The sequence below is a fragment of the Anser anser genome (assembly GCF_964211835.1).
Source record: "Anser anser genome assembly, chromosome: 1".
Classification (NCBI taxonomy): Eukaryota; Metazoa; Chordata; class Aves; order Anseriformes; family Anatidae; genus Anser; species Anser anser.
In genome coordinates this window covers 114,653,673-114,671,316 of record NC_139720.1, presented here as the reverse complement: position 1 = coordinate 114,671,316, position 17,644 = coordinate 114,653,673, and the positions used below count along the sequence as shown (strand labels likewise).

At 36.8% G+C, this 17,644-nt stretch overlaps 1 protein-coding gene across 6 annotated transcripts in view; it reads right to left on the bottom strand.

Moving 5' to 3' along the window:
• Positions 1 to 17,644, bottom strand: part of TTC3 (tetratricopeptide repeat domain 3) — a 64,044-nt gene that overhangs the window by 45,814 nt on the left and 586 nt on the right. For 4 of the 6 annotated variants that reach the window (XM_083813979.1, XM_083813975.1, XM_083813976.1 and 1 more), the window contains exons 2-14: positions 17,530 to 17,615; positions 14,596 to 14,641; positions 13,787 to 13,919; positions 13,306 to 13,393; positions 12,042 to 12,095; positions 9,601 to 9,724; positions 8,588 to 8,673; positions 7,849 to 7,943; positions 6,117 to 6,179; positions 4,043 to 4,097; positions 3,228 to 3,390; positions 3,067 to 3,115; positions 2,006 to 2,129 (exon numbers count right to left, since the gene is read on the bottom strand). In XM_083813979.1, coding sequence (XP_083670105.1) covers positions 2,006 to 2,129; positions 3,067 to 3,115; positions 3,228 to 3,390; positions 4,043 to 4,097; positions 6,117 to 6,179; positions 7,849 to 7,943; positions 8,588 to 8,673; positions 9,601 to 9,724; positions 12,042 to 12,095; positions 13,306 to 13,393; positions 13,787 to 13,919; positions 14,596 to 14,641; positions 17,530 to 17,615 — 1,166 coding nt within the window. The remainder of the gene's footprint in view (positions 1 to 2,005; positions 2,130 to 3,066; positions 3,116 to 3,227; positions 3,391 to 4,042; positions 4,098 to 6,116; positions 6,180 to 7,848; positions 7,944 to 8,587; positions 8,674 to 9,600; positions 9,725 to 12,041; positions 12,096 to 13,305; positions 13,394 to 13,786; positions 13,920 to 14,595; positions 14,642 to 17,529; positions 17,616 to 17,644) is intronic. The other 2 variants (XM_083813974.1, XM_083813978.1) reach the window with 1 other exon arrangement.

Sequence of the window (17,644 nt, the reverse complement as noted above, 5' to 3'; positions counted from 1 at the left end):
TTTCTTGCTTTTAGCCATCTGATTCTCTTCCCCATCCCACTGGGGGGAGAGAGCAAGCAGCTGTGTGGTGCTTAGCTTCCTACTAGGGTTTGATCCACAACATCATAGTAAGTCTTTGCACTTTAAACAATTAAAAAAAAAAAACCACTCTAAAAGGCAGAGTTAGAGACTTTTGTTGGTGGATTTGTTTGGCCGCACTTCACTAATGTGTAACCTTAGTTTAGTTATTTTTTAGGAACAAAACTCAACCATGAACAGAGAACAAAATTTAAGTTTCACTTTATCGTTTAAACCTTCCTCACCATAGTTAATAAAAATAATATAGTAGAACATTAACAGTTTTAAACAGTTGTTTTTTTTAATATTAAGAATTAATCCAAAGAATTACAAAAGGATACTAAAATAATACAAGTCCATTTTGCATTTTAACAGTATACTATGCTTATTTTAAATACACAAGCCAAATATATAATTGAGGACCATAAAATCCTAGTTTTAAATATTATTTAAGAGTTAAGAGTACTATTCAACCAAGACTTTTTCCACAGAAAAGAAATCTGTTAGCAGAGTAACAAAACAATGGTCTGTAACCATGTAAATACTTAGCATTGCAAGATCAGTGCAGAACGTTCCTTAACAGCAAAAACCCTGTATATGAATTAACTTTGGCTAAAGCATCTTCCATGGAATTCCATTATACTAGTACACATTAACTAAATCCTCTCCTAAAGCCAAAGGGAAGTCCACATCTGAACGCACACTAACAGGCAGGACTGGTCAATTAATTAAGTCAGACATGTCTTCAATCTCTCTTTTAATAAACCTGGAGAAGCCCTCTCTCTTCTTTGTGAAATGCAACGTCCATCTTTTCATTTGAGCAACCACTTCTTACCTTCTTTCAAATCCAAAGTTCTAAACATAATTTTATATCAAAGGAAAAGTGCACTTGCCTGAGAAAGTACACAATTATTAAAGCATAATTGCTGCAAAGTTTCAGCCACAGCATTTAAATGACTGTAGTAGGTTTACATGGCAAGGTTTTGGTAGTGGGGGACCATAGCGGTGGCTTCTGCAAGAAGAATCCAGAAGCTGCCCCATTACTAGATAAGGGCCTGGGGCCCCACTGCTGGCCAGAGCAGGCCAGTAAGTGATGTTTGTGCCTCTGTGAGAGCATATTTAAGAGAGGAAAAAAAACTGCAGGGAAACAGTAGCTGGGAGAGAGAGAGAGGACTGAGAAACAGCCTTGCAGACACCAAGGTCAGTGCAGAAGGAGCAGGTGGATGTGGCCTGGAGGAGGCTGCGGCCCATGGAGAGCCCCCGCAGGAGCAGGCCCCGGGCCGGAGCTGCAGCCCGTGGAGAGGAGCCCACGCAGGAGCAGGGGGTCTGGGGGGAGCTGCCGCCCGTGGGGGACCCGTGCTGGAGCAGTTTGCTCCTGGGGGATGGACCCCGTGGTACGGAGCCGTGTGGGAGCAGTGCTGGAAGAGCTGCTGCCTGTGGGCAGCCCCCGCAGGCTCAGTTTGGGAAAGACGGCATCCCGTGGGAGGGACACCGCGTGGAGCAGGGGCAGAGAGTGACCGTGAGGGAGCGGCGGAGACGAAGCATCAGGGACTGACCGCAGCCACCATTGCCCATTCCCCTGTGTCACTCAGGGGGAGAAGGTGGAAGAGGGTGGATGGGGGGAAGGTGTTTTTGGTTGCTTTCCTTTGTTTCTCACTTCTCTAGCTTGTTAGTAATAAGCAATAAATTTTACTATCTCCCTACTCTGACTCTGTTTCGCCTATGACAGTAACTGTTGACAGTAACTGTTGAGTGATCTCCCTGTCCATATCTCAAACCTTGAGCTCTTTTCATTGCATTTCCTCTCCCTTTGAGGAGGGGGAGTGAGAGAGCAGCTGTGGTGGAGCTTGGCTGCCCACCCGAGTAAAACCACCACAATAACACATTCCAGGATGGAGAAAATTAACATACTGCTAGTCTTGTAATTAGCATCTGTAGCATAACTTACTGTGGTATCATGTTTTTGATGGCAGTGGTGATCTTTAGGATCAGACTGTGTTCTCTTTCTGTCTTTTTCTATTTCTTTTTGTTCTTGAGAAATGATTAAATGAGATTCTGAAGAATTGCAGTCTCTGAAAAGTAAAAAGAGAAAACGCTAGTTCTTCCAACGTTGATATCTTGATATTTAAGATGTCCCATATAAGCACTAAAAAAACAAGTACAAGAAGCCTAACCCTCATAGAAATTTTAACAGTATAACCGTACTTAAAGGATTTGATCTAACATCCTTTTTTATGCCTTTCAAACTGCATATTATTAGGCTAAGCAAAATCTCTAACAAAAAAATAATACAAGAAAAAAAAAAACACAATTTCCTATGGATAGATAGCACATCACTACAAGTAGACCAATAAACACCAAAACAGTCTTTCAGGAAAATGTTTCAATGAGTTAAGGCATATACTGCAACACAGATCAATCTGTGAATATGGAATCTCCTTACCCTCTTGCCTTACCCTCTCCAGGCAAAGCAAAAGCATAAAATAGATGTGAAAAAGACAAGTTCCTACTACTTAGGATATACTTTGTTTGTTTGTTTGTTTTTACCATTGCCAAAATTTATTTGGTAAGCATTCAGCTCCTCTTTGAATTAGAATTCAAATCATCTTAATGTCCTAGTGAACGTTATACAGCAAAGTTAACACAAAACAGTGGGTAAGATTGCACAGGCATTTTCAAATGCCAGGTTCCTTCAACAGCATACATACTTCAAATAGGGTGGAAAATAAACGTGAACATTTAATTGTTTCCTCTTATTTCCAGCATAGCTAGAACTTAAAATGCTGAAGGAGACTACTTGGAACTTGAAAACATTACAAAGACAGCTTATTTAGGTCCTAGAGGTCCTCTTTACTCCTAGACTGCATTCTGGCTGCAGTTCTGATCTTATTTCTTTCATTTTTATTGCTTATATTTTGTTATATATCAGGAAACATCAATGATATGTATTATGTAAATCTTATACTAGGCATTGCTAATAAAAAAATAGCAAATTTGGCAGTTGCTTACTTTTTCTCAAGAAGCAATTTCTTTGGTTTCTGCTTGTATTCTTTAGTACCTGTAGAAAATATTATAGGAAGGAAAAAAATAATTAGCTAGCTTCAAAGGAAAGTTACCAGTGAAGGAATGTGGCTATGTTCAAGGCAGATCTTCAAAAGTGAAAACGTTACCATTGATTTCTTCTAACGTCTTCTTTAATTTGTCATTTTGCTGAATAAGGTCCTTAAGTCCATCAAGAATATTCTTGCAGAGTTCCTGAGCTCTCTCATTAGCTTCCAAAGCCAGTTCATGCTCCCCCAGTAATGACAGTGCCTTACAGAAGTGGTAGTGACCCTACATGGATACCAGTTTAAGTGTTCATTCACTCAAATAAGAAAACAGTTTACATTCAAAACAGTTGTAGTACAGCGGACAATATAAAGTTTTCACATACCTCGAAGTTATCTATTTCTTCTGTGAATAACCAAAGTTTTTAACCACTCAGCACACTGAAACAGCTAGATACCGCTCATAATGAATTATCTTTCCCCTAGCTTTGGAGAAGATCAAATTTGCTTTTTCCTCTAATTACAACTAATAATTTGCAATCCTTTACTCTTCTTTAGTCCAAGAACGTCAGGAAATACATTCTGGTCATTAATTAGGCTTTTTATTATTTTACGGACTATATATATTCTTTTTAAAGTACTGTGACAACAAAGCTATGCACAATGATGTAATATGTTTTTTCATCTTTACACATGCAGAACATCATGTAAGCAAGTGTATCAAAATAACATTTTTAATATAAAAATACAAGCAAGCTATGTACATGTCTGAAGCTGAATTCCCAGATACTCCGCCCATTCTACTGTCATTAATGCTTAACTCAGATAATAACAATTCATACATACATGTGTTAAACCTGTAATTCAGACTGGGACTCTATGTTGGTTTACAGTACAAACAAAAAGATGATTTTGAATCGTATATGATTTAAACTAACCTTTGGCCAATTAGGCTTCAAAATAGTGGCCCTTTTTCCATCAGCAAGGGCTCTCCTTAAAGAGAAGGAAGAACAAAAAAGATTATTATTTATACTTCAGAAATCTACAGACTAGGGCTGCATTGTACAAGACACTATAAGAAAAATGTAAGATAAATAAAACAGTTCATTCGCCGTATAAAGGTATGGTCTGACAACACTTCTTAGCTGAAACTTACCTGGTTAAAATGTTGCAGTCTCAACCATTTCACACATCAAGTATTTATTCCCTCCCTCTACCTCCTAGGACTTCCAGCATTTCTGTATATGAAGCTATCCCTTATAAATGGGCTCTGACAAGATACTTTTTTAAAAAGCAAAGACTTTATAAGAAGGCTGAATAACAAACCAAAATACGCTGAGAGAAATCATATTAGGGAGTTGTTACATAATCATCACAGCTACAGATCCGAGAGCACAAGTATTAACTACTGAGCACAGTAACCTGCAAAACTGTCAACTGAAGCCAAAAGATCATGCCTGACTTTTTATACATAATGTATCATGGAACAAACAAAGTAATTTTGATCAGGTCAGAGCAGAAGCGGTCCATTACTACTGCAGTAGGAGAGCACAGAGCAGCAGAGTGACAGCCTTTGCTGATACAAACTCTGCCCAAATGGGGCAGTTATCGAATTGATATACCTTTGGGTTATATGATTTGCTTCTTTACAGAACTATGGCTATGTGTCAGATAAGCAGGATGCAGTAGATTATAACAAAGAGGGGTAACATGGATAACTTCCGATGAAGAAGCTCTAGACAGTATGTACTTTTACAAATAATTCACTCCTTTGGTAACTGGGTCATACGGACTCAGGGAGGTCATGTTGCAGATATTTTCTAACTAGAGAGGCCCACAAAAAACAGTAAGGAGCTATTTTATTTCCACACAGGGAAAAAAACATGCAGAAAAAAAAAGAAAAAAAACCTTGTTTATCAGGCAAGTATTTGTAAGTTGCCTAGTCAGTAACACTGGGGTTTTTTTGCAACTAATATAGCAAGGAAGCTTGTACAGAATAATCTAAAGGAGGAAAACATTCTGTGGTAATGAAAGCTGGATTCCAAAGAAAAGCCTGAAATAGCAAACAGAGATAGACAGCCTATATAAGAAGACCTAAGCAAGGCCATGAGCTGAAGATCCTGACCACATCCACAGCAAACAGGCAAGTGCTTCCACAAGAAATTGGACAGATAAATTAGCTGGAGTGAAGAGGCATAGTTGAGAATAACCAAGGTAAAAGATGATTGATACTGAGAAGTAGGGCTACTTTAGATGAAGCAGAAACAAAGCTAGTAGTGGCTGTGAATGCTTCATGGAAAGCTACAGCAGGAATTAAAAAGGACGTCTCTGAAGTGAAATGCTGAAGTAGTAATTGCAAAGACCTGCAACACGTTGAAAATAATAAAGAAACAGCTAACAAGTAGAATGGGAGAAGTTGGACCATATTCATATCACAAAGGAAACAAGTAAGGAAAAGAAACTTGAGTAAAAGACAGTGGCGTACAGAACATCAAGATACTAGGAGATGATGAAAGCCTGGTATAGCGCTATGAAAAGTTGCCCCTGAGCACTGTCAAAAAAAAAAAAAAAAACCATCAGGACACTAGGCTAGAGACAAAGCCAAGCTGCAGTAAAAGGTTCATAAACATAAGCTGAGTGAAGGCTCATAAACATGATTTTTAGCTTAACAAGTGGCTTAAGGAAAAGTAACTCCCAGAAACACACTAATCTCTTCTTCAAAAGGTTTACTTCTTCAAAAAGTTTAATAAAATCACAATACTCACTGGTACTGAGGGTTTTTTCCCCCAGTTGTATAACCTCCCTCCCACCCCTTCAAATTTTAAATGCCATGACATACTGCCAGTAGATACAGCTAATATTACTCATTTCTCTTAATATCAATTTCCTGAGGTAGTAACATCACATTTACTACAAATGTTAGTTTTTTAAATACTTCTTTCCTAAGTATACTGCCAAGCTGTAGTAAAGGAGATCACAAACATTACAGATTATAAACAAGGATTTACTCACTTGTACTGTCTTGTGAGAATTAAACAAAGAGCTCGGTTTCCATACAGAAGATGGTTTGCAGGACTGAAAAAAAAAAAAGAATATACATATATATTAAAAAGTTAGTAATGCATATTACTTCTGGAAATCTCAAGAAAAAAATAGTAAGTTCACACAATAATTGTCTGCAAATGCTCTAGCACAAACACTATAAACAATTATATACAAGCTTCCCTCAATAGTCCCAGTGATTTACAAGTCATTAAGCTTATTAGTTTTAATTAGGTAGTAATTTATAAGATTTGGGTCCAGCAATTTCCAACCAATTCAAATTACTTTCTACCTTGACTGTCACATACATCCCATTTTGTTTTGTTCTACAAATGCTAACTTCCAATTAAACCAAAAATTTCATGAACACTTCCGGATCTCTGGTTCTACAGCTGTTTCATAACCCTCTGTCTGACTGGGCAGACCAAGCAGTAGTTCTAAAGAACTAAAAACACTGCCCCTGAAGTACCTAGTGGAGAGCAAGAGGAGGGAACCTGTATATGTACTCCAACAACCACTTGAAACGAAGCCAAAAAGGATGCAGCTAGATAGGGAAGGAGTACGTTGATGACGCCAATGAAAGTCAGCTCAGACTGGCAGAAGGCAAAAGAAAAGAGTGCATACAGCAGCTGAAAAATTCCCTAGCTCCAACACATCAAGACTGAGCTAGCCTTCACTTTCCAACAGGGTCGTAAGGACAACGATCAATTTATGATAACTGTTAAAACAGCTCTGCTCAGCAGCCCCTTGAATCTGTGTGATTTCCTGTACTCTCTCACTGAATTCTGCTCTTCCCTCGATCTCATCAACTACAGTGAGCAAAGCCTTCTCAGCCTGCTCCATCATCTCAGACACAAACACTTGATTGAAGACAGCTTAGCCAACTTTTCAGGGAAGTTGAAATCAGTTTCAATTTGGGATTGAAATGTATCCTATTATGTGACATAAAATCTGAAGCAAGACATCACAAAAGTCATAATTTTCTCAAATGCATGACTATAAAGCTACAGACTTCAAAATAAAAAGAAAAATTAGAACAATCCATTTTTTATGAAAGGTGGGATTTCTGTGAGTTCCACCATATTCCACAGATACTGCAGCTTTTAAAAGCAGCATTTGCTTGACTACAACACAAGTAGCAATGACACCAAACCAACATGCTGTCACTAGTTCACATTACACGTGAGCCATAGGAAGGGGACCAAAGCTCTATATGTACAGGAAACAAATTCTACTTTAAACTGACTCCTTGTCCCTTCACAAAAACCAGATAATTCTCCAAATCCCTTTAGCAAATGACTTTAGGAGAGAAACGAAACAAAATTTACAAAAGGAAATTAAGTCCATTGCATCTATATGCAAAGAGCAAACATTTTAAAAATATAATTTGTTCTTGTTCACTAGGTTCCGCAACACTTCTGAGACGGTAAATATTTGTAATGATTGGTCATGCTGTTCTGCTAGCTTGTTATTTCCTTTCAGATTTACTCTACTTACTATTAGCCATCTTAGATCGGCTTTAAGTCTAACAGAACCTCTGGAGAAAAAAAAATACAACTAACCAAAAGAAATAAAACATAAAAAAAGCACTACACAGCTTTTTTTTTTCTCTTTGCCTTTCCCACCCCCTCTTTTTTTTAATTAGTTATCATTTGGCCTCTAGAGTAGCTCATACAATCTAGTTAGCCAGTTCAGTTCTTACCAAAACTCTATGGCTTTAGTATACGACATTATAGCACAATCAAAGTTTCCTTGGGAAAACTCCTCGTTTCCTTTCTGTTTCATAGATTCACTGTTCTGTGAAATCAATAAAAAAAGATTTCAGAAACCACTTTAATTAAACTCAGTTGCAATGTGAAGTAAGGAAACATCTGGCAAGAGTCAGCTATTTTTTTATGCTTCCCAAAAAAAACAAACTTTATATATTCACTATTACCTGTAAACTAATGCTTTTAATTTGTTGTAATGTACTAAGATTTCAAGCATACAAGTAAAAGTGTTGTGCAGACAAGAATACAATGTACACCAATTACAAAGTAGGACTAACTCAGAAGCTCCCTTGGTCTCCATAATACAGTTATTATCAAAAGCAAGTGCATGTCAAATAGCAAATTAGACTGAGCACAGCACAGCTCAACCAGTTCAATACTTGGTGCTTTTCAACATAGTTCCTGATTTCAGCAAGGAAGACACGGGACGTTTGGGACAGGACATGGATGAACACTGTCCAATGTACAGTGGCAACATAAATGACTACTGTTCTGCTTATTAGGTCTGGATCCCTCAGGAAAACTATTTTTTTCTAGACAATTACTCACTTGAGGTTTTGAAACCTGTATCTTTGATCATTTGGCCATTTTTATCATTTTCTAACCCTAAAAACAAAACAACAAAAAAAAAACCAACAAATGATAATCACAAACGTTGACATATTCTCTTACCTTCCTACAGTTTTCACAGGTCACAGCTTTAAATTCTTCAACCAAATTACAATCTTCCAAGGCAACTTTTGTTATATAACGTTTGCCTGTAGACACAATTCAGAAGAATGCAATAGACAAAGAAATAATCAAAGACAAGTAGAGTTTATCTTCTGTTAATAATTGTGCTCTATTTTATGTCTGGAAACAAAATTTGGCATACCAAATAAATAATAGAAGCAAACTACGTGACAGAAGTGTTCAAAACAAAGGAACCATTTATTAGTGGGTAAGCCAAAAAAACTTGTCACAAGCAGTTAAAACCTTTATGCATTTGCTTTTTTTCAAGGAATCAAGTGAAATATGGCTTTACTTTAAAGAATTTGCATTTTTAAGAGCTGTTAAGATTTCTATTTTAAAGAATGTGTGCTTTGGTACTAGACTATAAAAAGATTCTTCTCCTTGCATGCTAGTTCGATTCCAACCACTCAGTTATTTACTGCAATGTGCACATGCAAAACGTAAGAGCAGAATACAAGCCATTCAACAGACATCAAAAACGGTGGACTTGGGAACCTGTTGTCATTTCAGCAGAAGTTCTCCTACTAGTGTGAATAGCCTACAGCAACTCCCATGAGCTACGTAGGCTTATTTTTGAAATATGACTGACTGACACCTCCATTAATATTGTTAAATGTTTGGCAGAGGGCTTTGTCAAAATAAGACCCAATTCATATTTCAGACACGTTTCACCCCTAAGTTAGAGGTTCACAGACTATGGGCGCACACACAGTTTTTTGTCCTTGTTGTCCATTATCAATTTTCTCAACAACTGTTCAGCAAGAACATATGCACTGTGAATATGACCCATACAAATAAACTCAAGAAAGAATTGACTGTTTAAATAAACAGAAAACAACACTATTTTTCCAGTCATTCCCATGCTGATGAAAAGCATACAAATATTCCTATTTCATAACTATAACACAGGTAACTTTCCAACTGCTTGTTTCTTCAGAAGTGTTCATACTTACATTCTGCAAAGAAAATTTCAAGATAGATCCAACCAAAATCACCAAGTTTCTCCAACTTCTGCAGAATACCAACATCACCTGTATATCTGACCCAATCAAGTGCATCCCCAACATCAAAGACACCCTAGTTCAATTGAAGAAAAGGGAAAAAAAAGAAAGTAAAAACAAAACAGTAACTCTAAGTCAATACAAAGCAAAGTCCTAAAGAAAAAACAACCCACCACACAAACCACTAATTGAGTTGCAATAGTGGAAATACTCCACGTAAATGCAACAAACAGTACTATTATAGCACTTACATGATGCACTTGTTCCCAATTTGTTAGCTTTTCAAACAGGCAATAGCTCATAAATACAAATATCTAGGTAACCCAAACACAGCGTAATAAAACATCTGTCCTCATTCTGTGAATATACATTTTCACTAGGAGACAGGAATCATTCAAATCATCAAATTTGATTTACAAATATTTTTGATGACTGCAATGAAATTGCTTTAGTGTGAAGTGACAAGCCTGATTTAAGAAATAACATTCACCAGGCTGTTAGATATGCAGGCAGGGCTAAGATTTAATTCCATAAATCATAACTTTCCTTCCACTCAAAGTTAAGTTTAACTGTTTGAGCTACAGAACTTTATTTGAAGGAAAGGGATTGAGTGAAGAATGCCTGTTGCCTAGGATACTCTCATATTACTTGAATCTGCAGATTTAAAAGAAATAATTTAAAAACCCACATGACTGAGAAAAATATCACTAAAAACGCAAAAAAACGGGTTATCCAGCAGCAACTTACAGTTGTACCTATTCTGCTTTTCCTATTACTACTATCAGTTTTGATATGGTCTTCAAAATTAAACGTCTTTTTCACTTTTGCAGTTAAACCACAGAGCACAGCCGAAACTAGGAAGTGGGGAATAAAAATGATAAATGTAGGGAAACTAAGAATGTTCTCTTAACAAGGACAGCTCTATCAAACATTGAATTTGACAGTGAACACAGATCAGCAGGTTCCCTTGCCTCACCCTTAGCCAGCCATTCACAATCTTTCAGACTGAATCAGTACCACTATTTGAGAATCTCTTGGAAGATTCTCAACCTGTCTCCAACGAACACCATTTTTAAAGGTTTGCATCATTTCAGCAATCAAGCACAGTCCCATTTGTAGCTCTGTAGACTCATCTTACAGCACCGCCATTGCTAGTATCAGGCCACAGGACTGCAATCTGTTGGGTTTACAACTTGTCCTGCACCTTGTCTTGGCCTCCTCAGAGCTCTTGACTTAACTTGATTGAACTGTAACAGCAATTTTTCTTTTGACTAGGTAGCTGTAATTAATTTGTTTTGTTTTTATATGGTACAATAATAGTTTATAATATAGACAGTAGTAACAAGTAGTTACTTATAACTGCTATGACTAACATAATGATGCAGCACTGAGAAATGGAAGCCAAATATGACAGAACAAAGGCCTTGAGAATTGCAGACACGTAAAATAGTTTAGAGAAGTACAGGCATGGAATAGTAACAGATGGGTCAGAAGCTGACACTGAAGACTCAATGGCTATAAGCAACTGGCCAATGGTCATTATAAAAATCCAAAAAAAGAAAAAAAAAAATATGAAGCTGGACAAAATAGGGGTAAAAGCTTTTTAACGTACATAAAACATAATATATAATAAAATCAGATATTACTTGAACCTGCACACCAATGAAAACAACAAGCAAGATATAAGAGTGTTTTACCAAACATAAAAAACCAAACCCAAGTGGATTCTAGACTTGGAAGAAGAATACAGCAACAGCACTCCTCACAGCAAAGGACACCTGATAGTGATGCCTATACCCGCTACCCCCCACACAAAGAACAGACTGAAGCCATTGGCTTTAGGATCCCAAGGAGCAGTAAAAGCTAAGCGTAACACCACAAAAAGGGTCAGAGACTAGGAAGTGTGTGTAACCCAGCTCCTAGTGAGTTTTTCCATTTAGAAATTTTTGGGTTTTTTTTTTTTGTTTGTTTCCTTTCTTCATCTGCAATAACTCATTCTGGAAGATTTCAGTTACACTGTCAATAATTTTTCTCCATACATATAACATGTGTTTGCCTTTCGCCCATACCAAGATTTTTAGTATAACACACTAACACCAGCACAGAAAGAGAGGACAAGCAAAATGCACCAGAGATAGGGCATATGAACTACCTCCAGAATTCTCACCCATTTTGATCACACGCAGACAGTATTTATTTCACAGCTCCTGTCACACAGATTTTGTTTTTTGGCTCAGTTGAAATAACTGGCAACCCCAGTCCTGCATGCCTATATAAGCCAAAAGCTACAGACTATTTGTGTGTTTTAAAATTTTATATATATAAAAAAAGTGTACAAATATACATTTACACACAAAAAAGCATTCCAATTAAAAGCAATTCGAGAAACTTACATTTTCTATCCTGCTGCCAATTCTCAGTATGCCCCCAATAAAAGGTGGAACGTTCTAGGAGAGAGACAAAAAAAACAAGTAAAAAATAAGTTAAGGCCTGTTTCTATCTGCTCAGGTTCAACTCAATAACGTTTTATGTTCTGCTTGAAAGCAGTACCATTTGGACAGTGGCTCTGGTCCATTTCAAAGTTTCAGGAAATATTTTTGTATTCAGTAGCCAATTCCGTACCATTTTTGTTGAAAAATAAATAAATGCTGAAGTGGAAATAGAGAATGAATGGATGCTATGACACCTGCTTAGGAAAGTCAGCTGCTTTAGCCACTTCTACAGTTTTTTAAATACCAAAGATCCAGCTGATACAACCAATGAAAAAACATCCAAAACAACAGTACTTCCCCTCCTGAGATCTTCTGCTCCTCCAAATACATTTTGCTCTTACTATCTTTTACATGGGCAAGGAGATAAAGGCTGAGGAAGTAAGAAGAGGGAAGCACAGGTAAACAGGGGAATGGGAATACACACCAACCCTCTCAGATATACAGATCATATGGGAGACTACCACAGCAAGAAAAAGCAAAAAGAACCCATCACATGAAACAATGCAGGGTAACTGTAGAGACATCCTGAAGTATAAGAAGGTGAAAATAGAGCACTTGGACAGCCTGAAGGAGAAAGCAGCAGAAGGAGCATAAGGAAGTATGAATCCACAAATACAATACATGAATGCCTAATCATAGAAAGCCATATAACAGACAGAAAAACATAGCTTGGTGTTGAACGCAGAATTTCATTAAATCAATTTAAAAAAAAAAAACTTAAATTTAAAAAACAACTTTATCTTCCCCTCAGCTGCCAAAAAACATTTGTTATACCACTCTCTTCTTTGCACAGTCACTGTTTTAAGTCAACAACAATATCAAATTTTAAATATCATTTGTTGAACATGGAAAAAATAACTGAGAAAAAAAATCTGCTTAAGTTATTCATCAGGGAAAGGTGCTGTTTTTCTCACTGATACGACTCTCTTAACAAGGGTCGCAGTCAACCACATTATGGACTCTGCAAAACTTAAGGATTATCTGAACTATAATAAAGCCTGTGATGTGAAACTAACTTTATAGAAAGCTGTAACTATCAGACAATTCATTCACTCCAGTAAAAGGATATGTCTTATTTAAGATACAATCCCAAGCTGCCTAAGATAAAGAACTAATTAACCTATTATATTTGAAAATAAACACAAACTTAAAACATAATACTTACAACAACTTTTTTAATCAAATCAACAAGGTCTTCCAAAACCTCTAAATCACAGAGTCTCTTCCAATTCCGGTCTAAAATCTGTGAACTGCTTCAAAACAAAACAAGTTGTTATTCAGAAAACTATCACCATGTAACATGGTCTTACATACTAACAGTTATAGTGATTAGACATAAGCTAGAGCATGGTTACAGGATCTTCAGAGGAAAAAAAAAGGGGGATGGAAAGATTTTGGTACTTTTTAAATACAGGGCATCCATTTAAATGCTCAAATACATTCTGAGATTCCAAACTTCAGAAACACATTTTTAATATTTTCAACCATATGTTCGAGAACCATGCCTTCTGACCTTAACTAATTTAGGTTATTGTAAAAATATACCTGCAGACTGTTTTACCATTAGTGAGAGCATATGCTGATCTTTCAGAGATAACAAAAATAAATGCAAAAGCTGATGAATCACTGAGAACATGACTACTTACCTCCAATCAGCTACCAAAGAATTACTTTCACTTTTGAAGAGAAGAGGCCAAAAGATGCGTATTTTAATAACGTTGCAATATTCTCTTAATATGTCAACCGGCTGACTGCACCACACTTCACAGGGATCAACATCTTTAAGAAAATAGTTAGGAACTGGACTATACAATTCAGGCATTACAAGTAATCAAAGTCCAACTAAACATGCAAAACCACCAGCTATTTCCACAATTTTCCTCCATTTCCCTTGGAGGCTGTCTGTAAAAGGTGAAGTTCCTTATTAGACTATTGAGGTGGCATCAAGTACTTTCAGAGGAGTATTATCTGAGCATTTGAGTATATGCAAAAACTCATCTTACAGAGATGGTGGCTACACCTGAGTTTCCTACATATTACAGGTTATCATTTCTATAGCGTATACAGCCTTTAATAACTTAGCCTGTTAAAAAGCCATCTGCTCTTCTGCAACTATCAAAAAATTAGAGACTGTAGGCAAAGAGCTTTGTAGTTATAAAGACCAATTTGAATGTGTCTTTAGACCTATACAGCTAAAATGTTGCTACAATTAAAACACAGATAACAAACATAAACCTTAAATCTCCATCCTTATAACATTAACTGCCTGAACACATCAGTGTTATTGACTATTCACACTGTTCTCACAAATGCATAGTAGGAGTATTCTGCATGTTACATTAGCACAAAAAAAAAATTCTTCCAGTGGAAAAAAAGCGAACTAATAATTGAACGATTCAAGCACAGCACCAACAGCGCTTTAGAAAGTTATGTAATATTGGTTTAGTTTACATACCTGTTTTAGGTTTATGTGGAGAACGTTGTACAAATACTCCATGACCCTACAGATAAACATATTATTTCTTAAAAATGCTTATCTTGCAAATATGTTACACCAACCATAAATGATTACTTAACAGTTTCTAAAAAGTAAACCAATATAAAATCTTTACATCAGAGGAAGGGAGGATTAGAAGTGATTTTTAAGTAGTCACCAATTCCTTTTCTCAAGGAAAAAAAAAATTGCACGTACTTTCGCTTTCAGATCACAGACACTGGGGACCAGTAAAAGAAAAAGGATGGTCCTCAAAAACAAGCAGCGTGATCAAAAAGGAAACTAATCTATGAAGCGAAGCATTTGGTAACGAGGAGTCTACTTTCACATTGTATGTGTTTCAAGGGGATTTAATTTGCACCGGTTGAAGTCTAGTCCCATAGACAAAGCATCCATTTGTGGTTGATACATGTTACCTATACTCCTAAAAGCATCTTACAGATCAGCTTCACCTCCAGTGAACCTCACACTAGAGGGTTCCAATGAAGATGTAACATGGAAGATGTGGACACCTGGGATATTTGCTTCAAAAGCGTTCTGATCCAAACTTAAATATTACTGCAGACACATCAACTAAATTCATTACTAATGAACTAAAATTCAGTTAGCTATTATTAATTGTAATTATTTCGTAGTTAACTAAAATACTAACTCAGACAACATGGACCTAGTCAGGAGAATGATTTCCATGTCCCCACTTATTCTGAGTAGGAGCTTTTTATAAAATTTTAATAATGCTCATTATCATCTCACTATCCTCTGTGTCCAATCTGAGATGGCTGAATTCTCCCTGCTTCCATCTCACCACCACCTCCAATCCTATTTCACCAAGAATAAAATACTACTAGTGTTCACCATTCTCCCTCATTTCTGGAATTCTGCCAACTGTTTTCTGGGGGAAAAACAAGGAAACTTAAGGTCTGCAATATTTTTCACTATCAAATAACAAACCCCTTTGTATCAAATCTTTATAATCCACATTTATCATAGCCAAAAAGCAAACAGCAAAAAAATATTTTTACTAGAGTTACCTAACACAATAGTTTGGTTGCATTCCTATAAAATAAATGTCTATCTATATATCCATGACCTAAAAAACATACTCACAGATTAATAGTTCTGAATGGAAGCAAAGTTTTTTAATGGTTTAAACAATGTATTAAATCACCCTAGGACATTATTCTTCTAAAAAATAATCATTCAAAATCAAGTAATAGACAGCAAAATAATATTCAAGAATACCTAGGGAAACGCTTCATGGTAGCATATTGTAATTACAATACTTGAATGGGTTTAAAACATAGTGCTGCATACAAGCCTCTCAAGCTGAAGAAGAAATTACACTGTTCAGTTTTACAGATCTCTAAAAAGTCTATTATTTTAACATGCATTGTGTGTCATTTGATGCATACTATATGCATTGTGTTTACGTACAGCTGCGTTATCATTTCAAAGAAACACACAGCTATCCCTGAATGTGACTGGAGAAATGTATAGAAACAAACTAAATACCAAACGTGTCTTTCATAGTCCTTTATTCTTTCAGTGGCAGATTTCACGGAAATACTGGCATGCTGTGCAATGATGACTTAATAACTTGACCTAAGGCGATGATAAACAATCACATGATCTTGCCCCAAGCAGTACTCCTAAACAGCTATACACGTAAACCAAGGCTTACCCTTAAAAATAAGTTACTACAATGTGAACGAATTCAACAGACCACAACACTAACAGAGAGGAAAAACATTAACTAGTATTTCAAAATCAGTTCAACTTGAAAGATGACTAAGAAAGTCTCATTCACTCCACAGCATGGCTTTTGCTACAATATTAAAAAAAAAAAAAGAAACCACACCCCTCGATCACCCCCATCCCCAACAACCATACTTGACATATCAAGCTGAAGGTAGTATTCCCACTAAAGCAGATTTCAAAAACATGATTTTTAGCACTTGCACAGACAGATTCAAGGGTTTTCTTTCCACAGCACAACACCCACATCACTTTAAAAGATAACATGTCTAGTATCCTGTGCTAACACAACTGTTTAAATATTTTATTCTGTCCATAGCACAAAAAAAGTCTTTATTGATATAAACAATTTCCAGTGAGACTCACTACTCTGCTGGTAGCAGTCCCTAGTACAGATACAGCTTCACGTATTATAAGAAAGTTACTCGACCTGTACTTTTTATTTCTGCCTAGAATAAAGTATCGTGTGCCAGCTAGCTTGTATTTGGCAGCAGCAACATTTAGGATAAATAACCCATAACTGAATTCTCCAAGCAGCAGAAAGATTAACTGCCACAGTGTTCGTCCTCTAGGATTCTTTGAGCATAGCAAGAAGTGGAAAATAAGAGTCAAGGAATGCATTCCTGGAAATATTCAAGCAGAAGAATGCTACAGTTTACGCAATAAAAGCAACAACTAAATAAATAAGCAGAGGTCCTATGGGGCTCAAATGACTAGGGAAAAAAAAAACAACAGAAAAGATGAAAAATACAAAGAATGGGTGAATGCTACGCAGTTAGTTTGCTGTCTTGAACTTACAGGTACTGTTAGGAATAATTGCTTTGTGATTAAAGGAAGTGACACTGTAAGGTATGTCATCCCATATGCGGCCTGGATACACAGCCAAGAGCTTGGTAAAGTTCTGTCGATGCGACCTACGCACCAGTGTCTGGCTTTACATGATTGTATACACGTCTGATAAAAGTTGCCTGACAGAGATATGCAGTCTCTGTGCCCTAACCAGATTTAGGGCTTTTGCAAGAGAGCAGCATACGGTGGTGTAAGATACCAGTTTGAACTCATCAAATTACGGATCAGACCTGGGATTAAATCCCACTGGAGCATCTCGCGTGTTTTCCATCCAGTCCCAAGCCTACTCACCAATTCACAGCACGATTTGTCACCAGCATAAAAAGCCAAGGCTGCAAACTCGGATTCGGATATCGGTTCACCCATGGCGCATGACCCTGAAAGAAAAGGAGTCAGAGAAACACAG